Source organism: Carya illinoinensis, chromosome 1, assembly GCF_018687715.1.
Source record: "Carya illinoinensis cultivar Pawnee chromosome 1, C.illinoinensisPawnee_v1, whole genome shotgun sequence".
NCBI classification, from domain to species: domain Eukaryota; kingdom Viridiplantae; phylum Streptophyta; class Magnoliopsida; order Fagales; family Juglandaceae; genus Carya; species Carya illinoinensis.
The window spans coordinates 49,658,801-49,677,291 of record NC_056752.1 but is presented as its reverse complement, the minus strand read 5'-3'; the positions used below and the strand labels follow the sequence as shown (position 1 = coordinate 49,677,291).

The window sequence follows — 18,491 nt, the reverse complement described above, 5'->3', positions numbered from 1 at the left end:
GTCCTGTTTTAATTAATCTTTTCTTTATTCTAAATTCTTCGTTTCTATTGCCGCTCAAAATACGTAGTGTTACAATAACGCCCTCTTACTGTTAGGGATAGGATGATATCCTTGTGCAAAGATTAACACCTAAGCAGTTATTTATCAAAAAAAAAGATTAACACCTAAGCAAACTTCATTAATGAAAATTTTTTTTTTTGATAGTTAATCAAGAAGTTGTATTCATAGAAATAGGCAAAATTCAGGTACACAGGAAGTATACATGAGAAACACCTAGCTAGAGGTTACAATAGAAAGAAGAAGGTCCTGGACCCTCAGTCCGTTACAATCAATGGCCCCCGCCCATAGGAACAATGACTTGAGAAAAAAAACTTTTAGCTCATCCAAATTTCTCTCTTGATCTTCAAAGCTTCTGGCGTTTCTCTCCCTCCAAATACACCAACACATACATATTGGGACCATTATCCAAATTGCCGCTATTTGTGAGTTGCCATGGAGTCCTCTCCAACTTGCAAGAAAATCCACCAATCTAAGAGGCATGACCCAAGACCCAATACAACGGGATTTCCAATGGGATCCTTGGAGGGATGAATGACGTGTTCAAATTTCGTATGGTAAAATGGGTCAATGTTTGTTCCCCAATTTTCGAAGGTGGTTTGGGTATCCGAAATTTGCAGCTTTTTAATAAGGCATTGTTGGGCTAATGTTTATGGAGATATCCAATAGAACATGGAGCTTTGTGGAGAACAATTTTAGACTCAAAAGTATGGTAGAGCATGGGGAGGTTAGTGCTCAACTAAGGTGAGTGGATCCTATGGGGTGGGGCTTTGGAAGCACATCAGATGTAGATGGACTAAATTTTCTAGTTTTACCTGTCTTGAGGTGGGTGACGAGTCTCGAATCAAATTCTGGCATGACATATGGTGTGGTGACAGGGCACTTAAGGAAGCCTATCTAGACTTCTTTGGTATAGCAAGAATGAAGGAAGCCTTGATTGCGGACTTCCTTGATCAATCTAACGCTACTCCGCAATTGAATGTCATGTTCCTTAGAGCTGTCCATAATTGGGAAGTTGAAGCACTCTTTGATTTTTACAACCTTAGTCTATTTTGTCCCTATTTAAGGAGGGGGGGGGGGGGGGGACAAGCTTCTTTGGCAACCCTTAGTGAAGGGGAAGTTCACAATACGCTCCTTCTACCAATCCATTTCTAAGTGTAATGTAAATTCATTCCAGTGGAAGGGCATTTGGAAGACAAAGGCCCCCCTTAAAGGCATCCTTTTTTGTATGGATAGCTTCTTTAAGGAATATTCTCACTACCGACAACCTAAGGAAACGCCGACTCATAGTATTTGATTGGTGTTGTTTGTGTAAAAAGAGTGGAGAATCCGTTGATCATCTACTAATACATCGTGAGATTGCCATGACTTTGTGGAATGACTTTTTTGCTAGGGTGGGTGTTTGGAAGATGATTCTGATCTGCATATGGTGGTTTCTTTGGATGGAGAGGAACGAGCAAAGTCTCGAAGATTATGAGCTGTCATTGAATGAACTCAAAACTTTATTTTTTAACACATTGTTCCAATGGTGGATTGTAATTGATTTTAATGGCATGACCGTTCATGAATTTCTTATATCACTAGAACATCACTCCTAGGCATTGCTCATGACCTTTGTACTTGGGCTTTTGCCTATTTCTACTATCAATAAAATATTTTTATATTTTGGAAAATAATCTCAACAATATCTTTCACTTCATTTCACTACAAATATGTGATATAGTGACTGATTAAGACTGCTTGCTATTTCTGATGCAATAGGTGGAAACTGCTAATTCTATGCACACGAACCTTTCAAGACTGGAAAATTATGGTTGGGGTCATCTTGCAATGACTGCAGATATTTCGTGCAGTGCTAGTATGCATTGTGACAATATCTTTGGCATTGATCCATTCTACATTGAAAAAGGTGACTATATGTGATGTTTTTTGTGATATTTTAATGTTGCAATAGAACTTAAAAATGATATATTGTTTGTTCATGAACGTTAAACAATTTTTAATTGAGTTCAGATGCTTTCATTTCCACCAGTTGGGCGTTTCATATTGTATGTATAATGGTGTACTTAGGTTGTACTTCTTTGCACTTTGAATAAGATTGTCCTATAAAAAAAAAAGATGCTTTCAACTGTGACTAAAGTAAAAATTCTCTTGTAATTATGGTTGCTTGGCTTTTAGAAAGTAACAAAACCTCTAATTTGTTGTCAGTGACTTACATGTTGGTGCTTTCATGACTTTCTTGCATTATTTTCTAGTTTTTAGACTGTAATTAGGTGTTTTCTTTTGCATACTTCCTGTGTACTTGTGCAACGCCTTTTTACATCTTTCAATAAAACTTTATCTTACCTATAAAAAACAATGTTGTTCCTATAGGTTGTGAAAGGTGTGAGGTTGGGGGATTTGAGTTTTTAGCACCAACCACCTGCAGAAATGCCTATCGGGTGCTGAGGGCTATGCAGCTTCCAAAGCCTGGTATCTTCCTACCATTGTTTGTGGTCTATCTTCAATAATTTCCAAAATTTCCAAAATTCTACGCCGTTGGTGTTCTTCTTTTTGATGTTCCAATTATATCTATCCTTTCCAGTTCTACTGGAAGGGAGTCCAGGTGTCGGGAAAACGAGTTTGATTGTTGCCTTGGGCAAGTTTTCTGGACATAAAGTTGTGCGTATAAACTTGTCTGAGCAGGTGAGTAGCTCTCAGAATTTCTCTGTCCTATGTTTCTTTTTTTGTTCTTTTTCTATATATCTCTCATGATCTGCAATCTTTTCCACTTGGTCGTAATATTATTAGTCATGCTTCTTGTGCAGACTGATATAATGGACTTGTTGGGATCGGACTTACCAATTGACAGAGAAGAAGGAATACAGTTTGCATGGTCTGATGGGATCCTATTGCAGGTTAAAATGTAGTATTATCTTAAACGTTTATTGTCTCTAACTGGCTTTAGAATATATTGAATTTCTTTCTTCCTTTACAGGCTTTGAAGGAAGGGTGTTGGGTTTTGCTTGATGAACTCAATCTTGCTCCCCAATCTGTGTTAGAGGTACTGTCTTGAACCTCTTTTATCATTTTATTATTTTGTTGATGCCTCTTCTGAAATTGCTTCAGAGTATTTTTCAATTATATATTATTTATTTAAATGAAAACATTCCTCATTGATGGAAATTCATTGGTGTGTAGGGTTTGAATGCTATTCTTGATCACCGTGCTGAGGTCTTTATCCCAGAACTGGGTCTCACCTTTAAGTGTCCCTCGTCTTTTAGACTTTTTGCATGTCAAAATCCTTCCTATCAAGGTGGTGGCAGAAAAGGACTTCCAAAGTCCTTCCTCAACCGTTTTACTAAGGTATACTTGTCTAGACATCATTTCCACTGTGGATGTAATATCATGTGCAAAACTGATGCTCTGTTTAATATTCATGGGTTTCAGGTTTACGTGGATGAGTTAGTTGAGGATGACCACCTTTTCATCTGTAGTTCACTTTATCCTTCAATCCCAAGGTCTATGCTATCAAAACTGATACTATTTAACAAACGATTGCATGAAGACACTATGCTGTATCACAAGTTTGCACAGGATGGCTCACCTTGGGAGTTTAATCTGCGTGATGTGATTCGATCGTGCCAGATAATACAAGGTTCTATGTCTTGTTTCTTCTAATCTGATTGATTCTATATGAATCTATATTTATTTTCGAAATAATTTGGGTTTTTTAAGAGTCTTTTTTCTTTAATTTAGGTACACCAGAGAACTTAAGAGATTATTGCTTCCTCAACATTCTGTACATTCAAAGAATGCGTACAGCAGCTGACCGCAGAGAGATCCTACGGCTTTATGAGGAGGTTTTTGAAGTCAAGCCATTTATAAATCCTTTCCCGCGGGTTCAGCTCAATTCTCGGTACTTAATTGTGGGGAAAACTGCCATTAAAAGGAACTATGTTCAATCATCTAAAATGCCAAGTAGTCAACTTAAAATTATTCCTGGAATTCGTCAATGCTTGGAAGCTGCAGCACATTGTGTGCAGCATCAATGGCTGTGCATCTTGATGGGTCCACCCTCATCTGGTAAGAGCTCATTGATAAGGTTACTTGCTCAGCTCACTGGCAGTGTACTGAATGAATTAAATCTCTCGGCTGCGACTGATATATCTGAATTACTTGGATGCTTTGAGCAATATGATGCCTTCCGAAATTTTCGCATTGTTGCTGATCAAGTTGAGTGCTATGTTAACGAGTATTATAGTTTGCAATTGGACTCCTCAAAGGAAACATTTATGGGCAAAAGAAAAGATCTGTTAATTACGAGATGGATTGCCTTTTTATCTAGCAAGGATTATGATTTTGTATCAGGATCTACTTCTTTGTATGTGGAGAAGTGGAAGAGAATGGTTGATTCTCTTGGTATGTTAGTTGAGATCATCGAACAACTAAAGTTAGATCATAAGAGAAATGTTCTACCTGTGTCATGGTCAAGCATGGATCTTGATAGAGCCATGAAGATGGTTTTGAAGTTGCAAGACAGTAATCAGAAAAGGCCAATTTCTGCAAAGTTTGAATGGGTTATGGGACCGCTGATAAAAGCTATAGAACATGGAGAATGGATTGTTCTGGAGAATGCAAATCTTTGTAACCCTACAGTATGTTACATGTTCTTGATTTGATGACATTTATTCTCCTGATATCTTGTTATTTTGTCTTGTTTTGGAGATGAATTTGACTATAACCAATGCATATTTATCTGGTCATCTAATTCTTCTTTATTTGTTTAGGTTCTTGACAGAATCAACTCTTTAGTGGAGCCATCCGGCTCAATTATGATTAACGAGTGTGGAATTGTTGATGGAAAACCAGTGGTTCTCCATCCACACCCTAATTTTCGAATGTTCCTTACTGTTAACCCGAACTATGGTGAAGTTTCGCGAGCAATGCGAAATAGAGGAGTTGAAATATTTATGATGCAGCCGTATTGGTTACTGGATGTGGGAAGTGGGTACAGCTCTAAGCAGATTGAACTAAAAGATGTGGAGCGATTTCTCATTCTATCAGGTATTCCTGGTGGTAGATTAGTTGAGTCAATGGCCAAAGCACACATCTATGCTAGGGATGAAGGATCACGCCTCAATATTTCCATCACGTATCTTGAGCTGGCACGTTGGGTTCAGTTACTCCAGCAGCTTCTAATGAATGGTAATCAGCCTCTGTGGAGTCTCCATGTCAGTTGGGAGCATACATATATTTCTTCTTTATGTGAGGCAGGAGGGAATATTATTAGTCAGGCTAAACATGATTATTTACAAGTTATAGAATTGTCTGATTCATCGTTGGCACATTCTTTGTGTTTGCCTGGAGGATGGCCCATGCCATTGAAAATAAGAGATTTTATATGGTACTCAAAAGAAGCTTGTGTGAAACAAAACTGCATGTATCTGGAGTTCCTGGGGACTCGATGTGTGTCTTATGAAATTGCTAGGATCGGGTACCCTGTGGACAAGACATCAACTGCTTGTGGCCATGCAAGAACTCACTTTCTAAATGTAAAGAAGTTAGAACAGAAGATATTTCCCAGGGCTTCAACGGGTGCAGTCTCAAACTTCGGTAGAACTGAACTTGATTTGGCATTGGCTAATAAGATGCTACTATTTGCTGCTAACTGGACCATTGAACAAGCCACTGAAAGTGATATTGAGCTTTATATTCTCTGGTTTAGCTGGTTTAGTTCTCGATTGCAGCCATTCTGTCAGTGTTTTAGTTCTTTTTCAACTTTAATCAAGCAGGCCATGGAGCATCCAATTTGGAACTACGTTACTCGCCGACGCCATGAGGTTGCATCACTTTACCAAGTAGATTTTGACATGCAGCCTATACCTATCTTGTCGTTTGAGTTGGTTGATTTAGCTGCATCAAGTGACATGAGCAAGTTGTGCAGTAAATATTTAAGTAATGCCATTAACTGCCTAGGTCCACTGCGGGTTAGTTATCAGCAATGGAATGCCGAGAGCTGCCAAGACTATAGTGAAGCTCAGTGTTTCAAACCAGTTTTGAAATCTCCACAATTGATGGAGCAGGATGAAGCTTGGTCCTTCATACCAATTTTGAAATCTCTGCGAGTAATGGAGGAGGATATCCTTCATAAATTTGTTGATCCACCATTTATGTTTGTGGAGTCTCCTTCTTTTGATGTGCTGATTCGGTTGTACACTGACCTTCTTGAAGATCACATACAGTTCTGGAATGGTGTTATGTCATCAAATGTTGAGCAGCTCCTAATTTCTTGGTGGTCTTTGTTGAAAGATGCTGCCAAATTGAAGGAAAAATTGAATGATATCTGTCCAGAAGCAATTGATATTGTGCTGGTAAGCAGACCATAATAATGCTACATTTTGTCTTCTAGCCTGTAATCCACTTTCAAGCCAGTTCCTGTAATGTACATGACTTTGATTACTTTCACTTTGCTCGGCATAGAGGGAAAGCAAGAATCTGGAGAATATGGCCAAAGTCTCTTCTTGGAGTTTTCATTCTGAGAAGTCTCTGCTCTGGGTTCATGGTGGTCATCCATATTTGCCTCCTTCTTCTAATTTATATCATAAGCAGCATCAGCTTTCATTACTTTGTGAGTTGCTTTGGCCAACAAAGTCAAAATCTTGGGAACAGGGTATAACATTCTGATCTACTGTTTTTGTTTCCTTGGATATCAAAGTTTTGACATGTATTTATCCGAAAAGAAAGTAAATACTATTTCTGAGTTAATGAATTTTTTTTCCTCTTATTGAAATGATTTATGTAACAGTGAATAGAAGTCTGATTGAGACTGTTGCATCATCAAATCCTGAACTTCGCTTTCTCGCGATGCAAGGTATGACCTCGCTTCTTTGACGTTATACTAGGATATATTATTTGAATGCTAAGGTATTGTAGCTTAAAGTTTAAAACATTAACATACCATTTTAAAATCTCCCTTTACTTACCAGAAAACTTTGGGCGCATAGAGTGATGTGGGGGGTGTCCACGTATATGGGTGTGTTGGCAGAACAATTACAGAAAACAAAACCCCATATTCTTGGTGAACTGACTGGCTAGGAGTTTTAGGGTTTGCCATTTATATTTGGTTTTAATTCCCATCAGAGTTTTTTAACACTTCAGCAGCTGCTCCACCTTCTTCACTCCAAGGGTTGGTTACTTTATAGCCACCTAGCCTTAACCTTCTTGTGGTTCTTTCAACTGCTTACCCAATGTTATCTTACCTTATGGGGCCTGTTTAGGGTAGATTCTGTTACTAGGTTAATTAACCAAGTTCCAAAACTCTCATTCATTTTGCTATATGAGTGATGTTTTTCCTCATTCTTGATAAAGTTTCAGATTACTTTATTACCTATTAGAAAAAAGTTTCAGCTTACTTTATTCACGTGATTAACATTTTCTGCCACTTGGATTGACTAGATTTTATTATCAAGTGCCAAAGATGAGTTTGATTTCTGGCTTGACACGTTACCCCTATTTAAATTAAATATTCTTTGTGTTGGGCTCACTAATTAAGGGAGAGTTTGACATACACCTAATATAGTGTTAGAATAATCTGCCTTCGTTGTAGGGGATGCAAGAACCAGCACCCTTGAGATGACTTGCCTCTTATTTGCATATAAGAAGAGGTGAGTCATCGTTACACACTTCCATTGATATACATAAGAAGGGGCTGGACAAACTTCCATCAATACATACGCTATGCAGTTGGGGATGGTTCTAGAAGTGAACTCTGGAATGACCTATGGTGGAGAGATCAAATCCTTAAGGAAGCCTATCCAACAATGTACGGCTTTGCACGAAGACAGGAGGCTTCAGTAGCAGAGCTCATGGATCTATTAGTGGTTCTCCTCAATGGAACAACATTTTCCTAAGAGCTGCCTAAGATTGGGAAATTGACACATTTATAGATTTCTTCAATCTTGTGTATAATTGTAGAGTGAAAGGAGGAGCTGAAGATATTGTGGTCACTATCCAAGAAGGGGAGATTCACTTTACAATTTTACTACAAGTCCCTTATAACACACACTACAATTACATTCCCATGGTAAAACTGCTAAAACATATGGAAGACTAAGACCTTGTTTGCTCACACAGATGAAATGAGATGAGATGAAAAATATGTGATAGTAGTGAGATATTTTGTGAATAATAGTGATATGGTTTGAGTTAAGATGTTTTATGGGGTTTTAGGAAGGGAGAGAGAAAAACTTATAAAGTTAAAATATTGTTAAAATATAATATTTTAATTTTTTTTTTCTTTTTAGATTTGAAAAAGTTGAATTGTTTTATGTGTTTTGTTTAGAAGTTTGGGAAAGTTGTAATGATTAGGTAATGATTAGATGAAAAAGTTGAAAATTTGAAATTGAAAAGTGTTTTGTGTTTGAATGGTATTTGGATGTTAAGATGAGATGGGTCGAGACTATCTATAAAACCAAACGGGCCCTAAGGAAGATACTCGTTAGGTAATCTAAGGAAACGCCGAGCCATTGTGTTGGATTAGTGTTATATGTGTATAGCCTATTATTGCATTGTGATGTAGCCATGAGCTTGTGGAATGATATCTTTGCTAGAGTGGGGCTTCATTGGGTGATGCCATGAGGGGTCGACTTTTTGGCCAGCTGGCAAGGCATTCGAGGTAACTCTCAAATAGCAGCTATGAAGATGATACCGATCTGTTTATAGTGGTGCATATGGATGGAGAGGAATGGTCAGAGTTTTGAGGATCGTGAACGGACAATGGATGAGATTAGAACTTGTTTATCTTAATACTTTATTCCATTGATCGATTTTAATAGACTTTAATGGCATGAATGTATTTGATTGTATCTTTAGACAATCATGCATAGGTGTTGCTCTTATATATGTCCCGTGTACTAAACTTTGCCTATTTTAATAAAATTCTTATTTACTGATCCAAAAAAAAGTGTTAGAATATAAATAAATAACTGTAATTTATATTCTAATTTCTTCCCATCAGCTTAAGATTATAGAACAATTAATGATTTAACAATACATTATAATATGCTTTACTCTTCTTTTACTTCATTATATATAATTATACAATTTTTTTTTTCAGTTCTATTGTATATCCTCTGTTTGGTTTGGATACCGACACAATTTCTTTTTTGTTCCCGTATTTATACAGGTGTTTCCATGTCATTATATATCATGAACACGTTTGATCATGATCAAGATGAGGTCCCTATTGTTCAGCAGTTGGAGGAGATGCGACAGGTTTGTTCTCTAGCTCCTCTACAGCCTTTGTTAACAAACTCCTCTCTTGTGGGAAATAATATTGGTCCTTGCAGATGATCCAAAAAATATTTGAAAGCAAAAGGCAAAAATTGGAGGAAAGCTCTTACAAGCATACAAGTTTTGAGTCAGATTCTTCTGCTTGTTGTTCCTTCTTTCTTGAAGTTTTGTGTGGGAAGTCTGGGTTTGAAAGCTGGCAGGACACACTTCCTCTAACTGACAGGACAAGTTTTTTGCTTGATTTGGAGTTACTGCAGGAGCTTTCATCTATCCTTTTGGTTGATCCCAAAGGATTACAGCGGGTAAGATGTTAAAATTAGACTGTTCTCAGGAAATCTTTGGTATCTGTTTGATATAATTGAAATTGATGTTTTAGTGGAAGTTCAGCTACTAGTCCCTGACTTTGAAAGGATCTAGTAGATACTAATCTTGTCTACTTTGGTTGCTTTTAGACTAGAGTTGACTCAGATTTTTAAAGCTAATAGAAGCGTATGTCTTTTTTTTTTTTTTTTAATAGGTAAAGGATTATATTATATTAATACGAATAGGCATAGCCCAAGGTACACAAGGGGGTATACAATGAACGCGCCTTGTCTTTGAATGTCCGGTCATTTAGTTCCCGCCAAATGCACCATAGAATATAAATAGGAATCATCTTTTACATAGCAAAGAATTGTGGAATACCGCCAAGGTTCACCTAACATGCCAGAATTTCGACCACTGTAGCAGGCATAACTGAGGCTAGCTCTACCAGTTTGAATACATTGACCCAAAACGCTCTAGCAATCTTGCAATGTAGCAGAAGATGGTCTACAGTCTCACCACTTTGTTTACACATACAACGTCATTCCACCACTATCACCCTGCACTTCCGTAAATTATACATCATCAAAATCTTTCCTAGAGACGTTGTCCATGCAAAAAATGCCGCTACCTTATTTCTCCAAATTCTTCTCAATGGAAAGTGGTTATTCTGCAGTGGTGTGAGGGCCTTATAGAAAGGACGATATGAAATATACCTTTTCTGGCAAGTATCCACCACAAAGTATCAACTCCTTGAGTGCTTGGTCTCATGGAGTATAAGAGTTGGAAGAAATCTACAAAATTGTTGACTTCCCAATCTTGGGCCACCCTAGTGAAGCTCACATTTTTCGTATTATAATGCCAGAACCATTTCCCAAGTAAAGCCCGGTTGAACACCCTCAGATTTCTAATTCGCAAACCACTAGAAGAGATTGGGGATCATATCTTGTCCTACTTGATCATATGAAATTTGAATTCATCCCCAAGTCCGTTCCAAAGGAAGTCAAGATGAAGTTTCTCAATACGTGTCGCCACACTTGCGGGAATTGGGAAAAGGATAAAAAATAAGTAGCTAGATTGGAAAGAGTGGTTTTAATTAGAGTAATCCTACCACATTTCGAGAGATACAATCTCTTCCAACCTGCCAATCTTCGTTCAATCTTTTCAATTACTGCATCCTAAATAGTTTTAGCCCTGGAGGCAGCCCCCAGAAGAAGGCCAAGGTAATTCATAGGGAAAGAGAAGACCTTATGTAATACTCTATATGATAAGGATAACGATAGGTGGTATATGAGATCCCACATTGCTTGGGAAGGAGAAGTTCTTGCTCTTTATAAGGTTCCAATGAGGCTTCAATTGTATCATTGACGTCCTTTTGGAGTATAAGCAATGTGGTTTGGATCTTCCATTAGGATGTTACAAATGGTATCAGAGTCAGGTTCCAACCATAAATGTGGGACTTGAGCCGTGCCACCTACAATAGACATGCTTGACGATGACGTATGGAATTTAAGGGGGTAGATTGTGATACTCATATGATAAGGATAATGTTAGGTGGTGTATGGGATCCCATATTACTTAGGAAAGAGAAGTTCTTGCTCTTTATAAGATTCCAATGGGGCTCCAATTGTATCATTGACTAGTCATTTTGGAGTATAGGCCACGTGGTTTGGGCATTCCATTGGGGTGTTACAAATGGTATCAGAGCCAGGTTCCAACCATAAATGCGGGACTTTGAGCCATGTCACCTACAACGAATAGGCCCCGACGAGGACGTCAACAATTTAAGGGGGTAAATTGTGATAGCCCATATGATAAGAATAAGGGTAGATGATGTATGAGATCCAGAGTGCTTGGGAAGGAGAAGTTCTTGCTCTTTATAATGTTTCAATGGAGCTCTAATTGTATCATTGACTAGTCCTTTTGGAGTATAGGCTATTTGATTTGGGTCTTCCATTGAGGTGTTACACCTTACAACCAGCAGTGTTAGCCAACAACCGGATGTTACAAACGTTGCCAACTAGAACCAACTCTGACTTGAATAAATTCACTTTCAACCCAAAACAACCTCAAAACAAAGTAGAAGTGCCCTTAGTGCTTGAATCTGGTTAAGATTTGCCTCGCAAAAAATAAGGGTATCGTCTGCAAACAACAAATGGGAAATGTGAATAATACCTCAATGTATGTCACCAATCGAAAAACCAACCAAAAACCCACTTTTAACCATTGCTGAAATCATTTTACCACATGCCTCTATGACTATGACAAAGAGAAGTGGGGACAAGGGATCCCCTTGCTTTAGACCTAGGGAGCTATTAAAAAAACCAATTGGGCAGCCATTCACCAAAACTGAGAACAGCGCTGTCGATATGCACCACCTCTCCCCAAAACCACACCTTCCAAGCAAATACAACAAAAAATCCCAGTTAACATGACCGTAGGCCTTCTCCATATCCAACTTGCACAAGAGACCCAGATTGCCCGATTTTAATCTACCATCTAGGCATTCATTGGTGATGAGTGCTGAGTCTAGAATCTGTCTTCACCATACGAATGCGTTTTGGGGTTTTGTAATGATTTGTCCCAAATATCCTCCCATTCAATTTGCAAGCACCTTGGAAACGATCTTATACATCCCATTCACAAGGCTAATGGGCCAGTAATCCTTAACCTCCAATGCCCCAATCTTATTGGGAATAAGTGCAATAAAAGTGGCTTTGAGACTTTTCTCAAATTTTCCAAATACGAAAAATTCATGAACTACCTTAATTAAGTCCTCCTTCAACACTTTATTTATCAAAAAAAAAAAGTCCTCCTTCAACACTTCCCAACTAGATTGGAAGAAATCCATAGAAAATCCATTTGGCCCAGGTGCTTTGTCTTTAACCTTCTTTCTCACTGCTTCATGAACCTCAAGCTCTCCAACCAAAGGACATCCTATTGCTCAATTGACTCAAATGTTAGCCCATCAATTTCCGGCCTCCACTCCTCTGGCTCGGTAAGCAATTGCTCAAAATAACCAACATGTTCTTAAATCACAGGGATCTCCATGCAAACAACCATCATCTCAATGACATTAGTTCTCCTATGGGAATTTGCCACTCTATAAAAAAAACTTCGTGCTACGATCACCTTCTTTAAACCACAAAGCTTGAGATTTCTACTGCCAAGAAATCTCCTCCAATAGGGTAACTCTCTCTAGTTCTGAGACTAGTTCTATCCTCCAAGCAGGTTCCTTCGAAATGGCCTGTCCCTCATATGCCCTCTCTACCTGAGGAAGCTCCTCCAATAGTGACTTCTTGCGGTTGCCTATATCACCAAAAGACTGCGCATTCCAAAGCTTTAAATATGTTTTCAAAGCTTTCACTTTACCTGCAAGAATGAAACTGGGGGTACATTGGATCTGATGGGAGGACCACCATTGCCTAACCTGTTCCACAAAGCCTTTAGTTTTTAACCACATATTCTCGAATTTAAGTATCTTGCTCTTCCTTGAATTCCACCACAATCCAACAAAATAGGGAAATGATCAGAACATAGGTGAGATGGTCTTTTTTGACATACCTCCAGATAATGAATTTCTCACTCCGGGGAGACCAAAATCTGTCCAATCTAGACCATGTCTGGTTATTGGATCATGTGAATGCACCACGCATAAAAGGAAAGTCCACTCACCCCAATTCAAAAATACAATGCAAGAAACTCAACATTGCTAGCTACAACCTGCTATCTCCCGATCTTTCATTTGGGAATCTGACAAGATTAAAGTCCCCGCCTATACACCAAGGAAGGTACCACCAGCTATGTAATCTGGCCAACTCTTCCCATAGAAAGTTTCTACTGTTGTGTAATCCATCTATACAGCAAGGTCGCCCATAAATTCCAGCAAAAGCCCATCAAATATTATCCTCCACTTATCAAGAGTACGTTATCTAATCTCCTAACGTACTTTTTATCTTTATTTCCTTTGCCTACATGGGTGGCGAATAGATTGGAGAAGATTTTTTGTGTCTTCTTGTGGGGAGGGTTAGAGGATGAGAAAAAATTCCATTTGATTAAATAAGAAAGTATGCACCCCTTTGTCTTGTGGCGGGTTGGGGGTAAGAAAATTAAGAACTTTCAACAAAGCCCTTCTTGGAAAATGGTTATAGCGGTATCATCAGGAGGGGGATGCTCTTTGGAGGAACATCATCGATGTTAAATATGGGAGTTGTTGGGGAGGTTGGTGCTCTAATGAAGTAAGAGGGGTTTATGGGGTGAGAGTTTGGAAATTTATTCGGAATGGATGGGAAGATTTACTCGGTAATTTCAAACTTGTGGTGGGAAGGGGCACGCGAACCAGATTTTGGCATGATATTTGGTGTGGTGATGTTGCTTTGAAAAACGCTTTCCCCTCTTTTTTTAGGATTGCATCAGATAAGGATGCCTATGTGGCAGATAATATGAACATCTTCACTGATTCTTTGCAATGGTCCGTGAGATTCACTAGAGCTGTATAGGATTGGGAGGTGGGAGACATTGCTGACTTTTACAACGTGCTGTACGTGCTGAAAATACAGGCAGGACAGCAGAAGGGGGAGGACATATTAGTTTGGACACCTATAGGGAACAAGAAATTTTCAGTCCGTTCTTATTACAAGGCATTGACGACTCATTTCTCCAATGCCTTCCCTTGGAAGAGCATTTGGAGGAGCAATGTTCCCCTCAAGGCTGCATTCTTCGGCTAGTTGGCATCCCATGGGAAAATATTGACTATCGATAAGCTAAGAAAGTGTGGCCTCTACATAACAGATTGGTGCTCCATGTGCAAACACAATAGTGAATTAGCATATCACCTACTTCTTCATTGCGAAGTAGTCAAGGCTTTATGGGATGAAATCTTCACTAGGCTCGATCTTGCATGAATGCCTAGGAGGATGATAGACTTATTGCTGGAAAGGGATTCGGGGTAATTATTACATTGCAGCTGTTTGGAAGATGGTGCCTCTATGCTTAATGCGGTGCACATAGAACGAAAGAAATGGTCATTGTTTTGACGATAGAGAATGCTATCCGGATGGTTTAGGGCATTCTTTTTTCGTATATTGTTGCTTTGAGCTTCTTCTATTGTATTGAATGGAACGAGTTTTAATGAGTTTTATGCTACTTTCCATAACGCGTAGTTTGTAATTAGGCTCTTTCTTGTATACTCCCTGTATACTCGGGTTTCGCCTAAATACGTGAATCAATAAAATCTCTCTTGTAAAAAAAAAACAAATTATGCTCCACATTTTGAAAAGAATAAGCCATTGTGTATTCCTCAATATACTCCATTTTTTCCACCACCCTTCTATCCCACATAACCAGTACTCCACCTAATGCCCCAATCGAAGCAAGAAAGACCTAGTCAACATATGGACAACTCCACAAACTTCTAATGATGCGTCTTGAAATATTTTCCATCTTGGTTTCCTACAAGCACACAATATCAGTCTTCCACTCTCAAAGAAATTTTTTTTATCCGCAAGTGCTTATTTACCTCATTAAGCCCTTGGGCATTCCATGATATAATCTTAGGCTTCATAGAGACAATGTCGACCCCCTCCTTTGGATCTTTCTCAATTTGAATTGCCCACATAATTGATAGACCAAGTTAATCTCTTGAGCTCCCTTTGTGTTTTCGAACCAGATTTCTTGATCTGAATATTTCCAACTTCAATGGCAGTTAGCAAAGATATAAATTGTTCTTCAAAACCTTAACACTCAACCCCCACACAAATTTGGATTGCCTGCATCTCATCGAAACAGGATGTAGACACGATCGTATAGACTGAATATTTCCTTTGATGCCCACTGCGATTCACCACCACCCTTTCTCCTCCTTCGTTGACGTCCCTGACACCTCCAACCATCGCAAACTCCAATTCCCCTTCTTATATGGTACCCATTGGCCCTTTCTATCCACAGTATGCAGGAGAACAGTCTGTCAACGGTAAGGGAGTTGGATCACCCATGTTTATGACCGTCAGCTCCACCACAACCATACCCATTGGAGGAGATACCACTAAAACTTCCACCCCTTGTTCATCTCTGCTCTTTGTCGGTCCTTTCTATCCACTCTGTGCCAAGAAACTATTGGTCAACGGTAAGGGAGTTTGAAAACCCGTGACTGCTGCCGAGACTACCATCTTCGTCAACTCCACCACTACCGTATGCTCCCTCTCCACTGCCACCAGTGGTTCCTCTGCCTACAACGAGACCATCAGAACCATCTCCGGTGCTGTTGGTTGGTATCCACCTGTCGATGGGCCTGTGTGGCATGTTTCCCGTCTCCTCTATACAGGGCCCGCCTGTCTCATGTTATTTAATTGGCCCACGGGCTGAGGCCCAATGATATCAGTTTTTGGTCATGAAATATATGTTTGTTCCTAGTTAAATTAAAATATAATTACTTCTGCCCATGCATTTGCACTTCTATTTTGGAATATATCTGATATGTTTGGATTGAATGATTTTCAATTGAACAAGCTCAACTGTTATTCCGTTTTATTTAATTGGAATGCCCTTAATTTTGTTTTTCTTGGTCTTCCTTCTTTCCCTACTTTCTATTACAACTTCTCTTGGTCATGAACTTTTACTTTATCGTTATATGTTTGGTCTGCTATTTATTTGCTTTCCTTCATGACAGGCTTTGGGTACTGTATCTAACCTTCTGGAATATGGCTTGAAATTTTCGTTGACCTTCTCATCAAGACCTCCCCAAATATTTTTACCACATCAAAAGATCTTGTGGATATTGGACGCATGGACTTCAGTGGATGCAGGTTAGTGCAGTTTTGTGTTACATGTCTGTGTATATGTATGTGTTATGTATGTATTACCTTCTTATGAATTAATAGATTATGCATAACCATATCTTATGCCCTCCTTTTTGATGCAGTAAATGCAAAAATCACAAGTTTTGTTCTTGAGATGTGGTTTAGGTGGCATGAGTCTTTGTGGACCCATCGGCCTGATTTTATCAAGGTATATTACTTTTAGCATGGTTCTGATGCAAGATTTCTCTCTCTCTCTCTCTCTCTCTCTCTCTCTCTCTCTCTCTCTCTCTCTCTTCTTTTCTTTTTTTATTTTTATTTTTATTTTTTTTGAGGGGACTCTAGGTTTTATGATCTGTTAATTGACATGTGACATGCAGAACTTCTCAAAGATTGGTGATTATGATATTCCACTGCCAGATATGCTTTTTCAGCCTGTGAATACAGCAACAGTCATCCAGATTCTGTAAGATAATTAGTATCTATATGTGGCCTAAAGCATATGAATTTGTATGATAGAAGTTTTTTTTGTTTTTGTTTTTGTTTTTTTTTTTTTTTTTGGGGGGGGGGGGGGGGTGGTTGTAGGGAATAGTTGGGATAAAGTTAAGAGACTGGTTTAGTGCGATTCCTCTTTATGTTGACTGTATGTTTAGTATATTTTTTATTTGGGTTTTTTATGCTGTGATGATAGTGAAAACCTGTACTTTATTATGTGGCTCTCATTTTGTTCTTTGTTTTTCTTTCTATTTCAAATTTGTGCTCGATTCAGGCAAAGGACGTCCACTGTATGTGAATATTTTGTCCATGGTCTGAAGCTTAGAGTTGCTTCTTGTAGTCTTTGGTGCAGCTCTCCAACAGAGGCAAATATAGCTCATTTTCTTTTATCTATGGCTCGCTTTCTTTTCCAGCAGGTAGCTGTTTTTGTTTTGGATTTGATATGCCTTGTTATTTCTACTCATGTTTGTGGAAGTCATTCTTAGTGTCCGTCTTCTGCTTCTAGATTATATATGCGCATGAAAAATCTTTTGATGCGAATGGATTTGTGACAATCAAGTCCAATCTTTGTGCATTCCGGAAGAATATGGATAAGGTACGTTTTTTTACTCACTCCCCCCCCCCCCCCCCCCCCCCCCCCCCCCCCCCCAAAAAAAAAAAAAAAAGAAAAGAGAAAATCACTCATGAAAGTGGATCTTGCCCACTTTCATGAGAGGTTTGAACCTCTAGACATTGAGTTTTAAGCTTCTCGGTATTTAACAGTCAATCAGATGGTAATGAAGTCATAAATAACATATTGTCACCATTTTATACTATATAGAAAAAAGAATGGGTTGCTTTCCAGATGATATGCCTTTTTGCTTCACTTTGCTGAATGAGTAAAAGTTGCTTACTAACAGTAGTTGAAGGAAGAAGCCCTTCAAATCTAAATAATTTTAAAGATCTTGAAGGTTGTAAACTGAACCTCTATTGTTAGAGAAGGAACTGGTTTCAGTTCTATATGTTTGCACTTTTTAAGTTTGATTGAGCTAGGAAAGGAGAAAAAAAGAAGTGTGTAAATGAATTGCCCGTAACTCAAGCCAGAGCATGAAAAATTCATAAAAGCATTCATTTATGAGCCTTACCCTTCTCAGGACCTCCATGTTTCCTATTACACCTTGATGCGTTTTTTGCTAGAGCTCTCCTGGTGCTTAGTTTTGGAAATCTCAAACACCATCGAGGTATGCTACTGTCCAATTATCATAGCTCATAATTTTCTCTCTTTGGTGACAGGAAGAAAACATCCAGCAAATGTGCTTTCTTATTCTCTCATCAAGCTATTGCAGATTGAAAGAATCTGTGTGCATATTCATTGAGCCGCTGCTTAGAGAGCTCTATCTTCCTTGCTCATCTACAGGTGGTTCTATGTCTATCGATCTTTTTTATTTATAAATACAAGACTTCATATGAGTGTCTACTTTTTTGGAAAACATATTAATATTAACACTACGCTAGTGTCACTTTAATCGAGAGCACCTTATCTAATCTCCCAACTTATTTTTTCTCTCTTTTTCCTTTGCCTATTGGTGT

General features: G+C 38.6%; 1 protein-coding gene across 2 annotated transcripts in view; it reads left to right on the top strand.

The window, feature by feature from the left end:
- LOC122281034 (midasin) overlaps window positions 1-18,491 on the top strand; it is a 64,765-nt gene that overhangs the window by 26,519 nt on the left and 19,755 nt on the right. For both annotated transcript variants that reach the window (XM_043092228.1, XM_043092238.1), the window contains 19 exons: window positions 1,819-1,966; window positions 2,431-2,529; window positions 2,642-2,742; window positions 2,865-2,954; window positions 3,035-3,100; window positions 3,238-3,402; window positions 3,487-3,694; window positions 3,796-4,694; window positions 4,827-6,410; window positions 6,520-6,709; window positions 6,845-6,910; window positions 9,224-9,312; window positions 9,387-9,632; window positions 16,301-16,436; window positions 16,553-16,638; window positions 16,808-16,893; window positions 17,197-17,338; window positions 17,428-17,517; window positions 18,195-18,318. In XM_043092228.1, coding sequence (XP_042948162.1) covers window positions 1,819-1,966; window positions 2,431-2,529; window positions 2,642-2,742; window positions 2,865-2,954; window positions 3,035-3,100; window positions 3,238-3,402; window positions 3,487-3,694; window positions 3,796-4,694; window positions 4,827-6,410; window positions 6,520-6,709; window positions 6,845-6,910; window positions 9,224-9,312; window positions 9,387-9,632; window positions 16,301-16,436; window positions 16,553-16,638; window positions 16,808-16,893; window positions 17,197-17,338; window positions 17,428-17,517; window positions 18,195-18,318 — 4,615 coding nt within the window. The remainder of the gene's footprint in view (window positions 1-1,818; window positions 1,967-2,430; window positions 2,530-2,641; window positions 2,743-2,864; window positions 2,955-3,034; window positions 3,101-3,237; window positions 3,403-3,486; window positions 3,695-3,795; window positions 4,695-4,826; window positions 6,411-6,519; window positions 6,710-6,844; window positions 6,911-9,223; window positions 9,313-9,386; window positions 9,633-16,300; window positions 16,437-16,552; window positions 16,639-16,807; window positions 16,894-17,196; window positions 17,339-17,427; window positions 17,518-18,194; window positions 18,319-18,491) is intronic.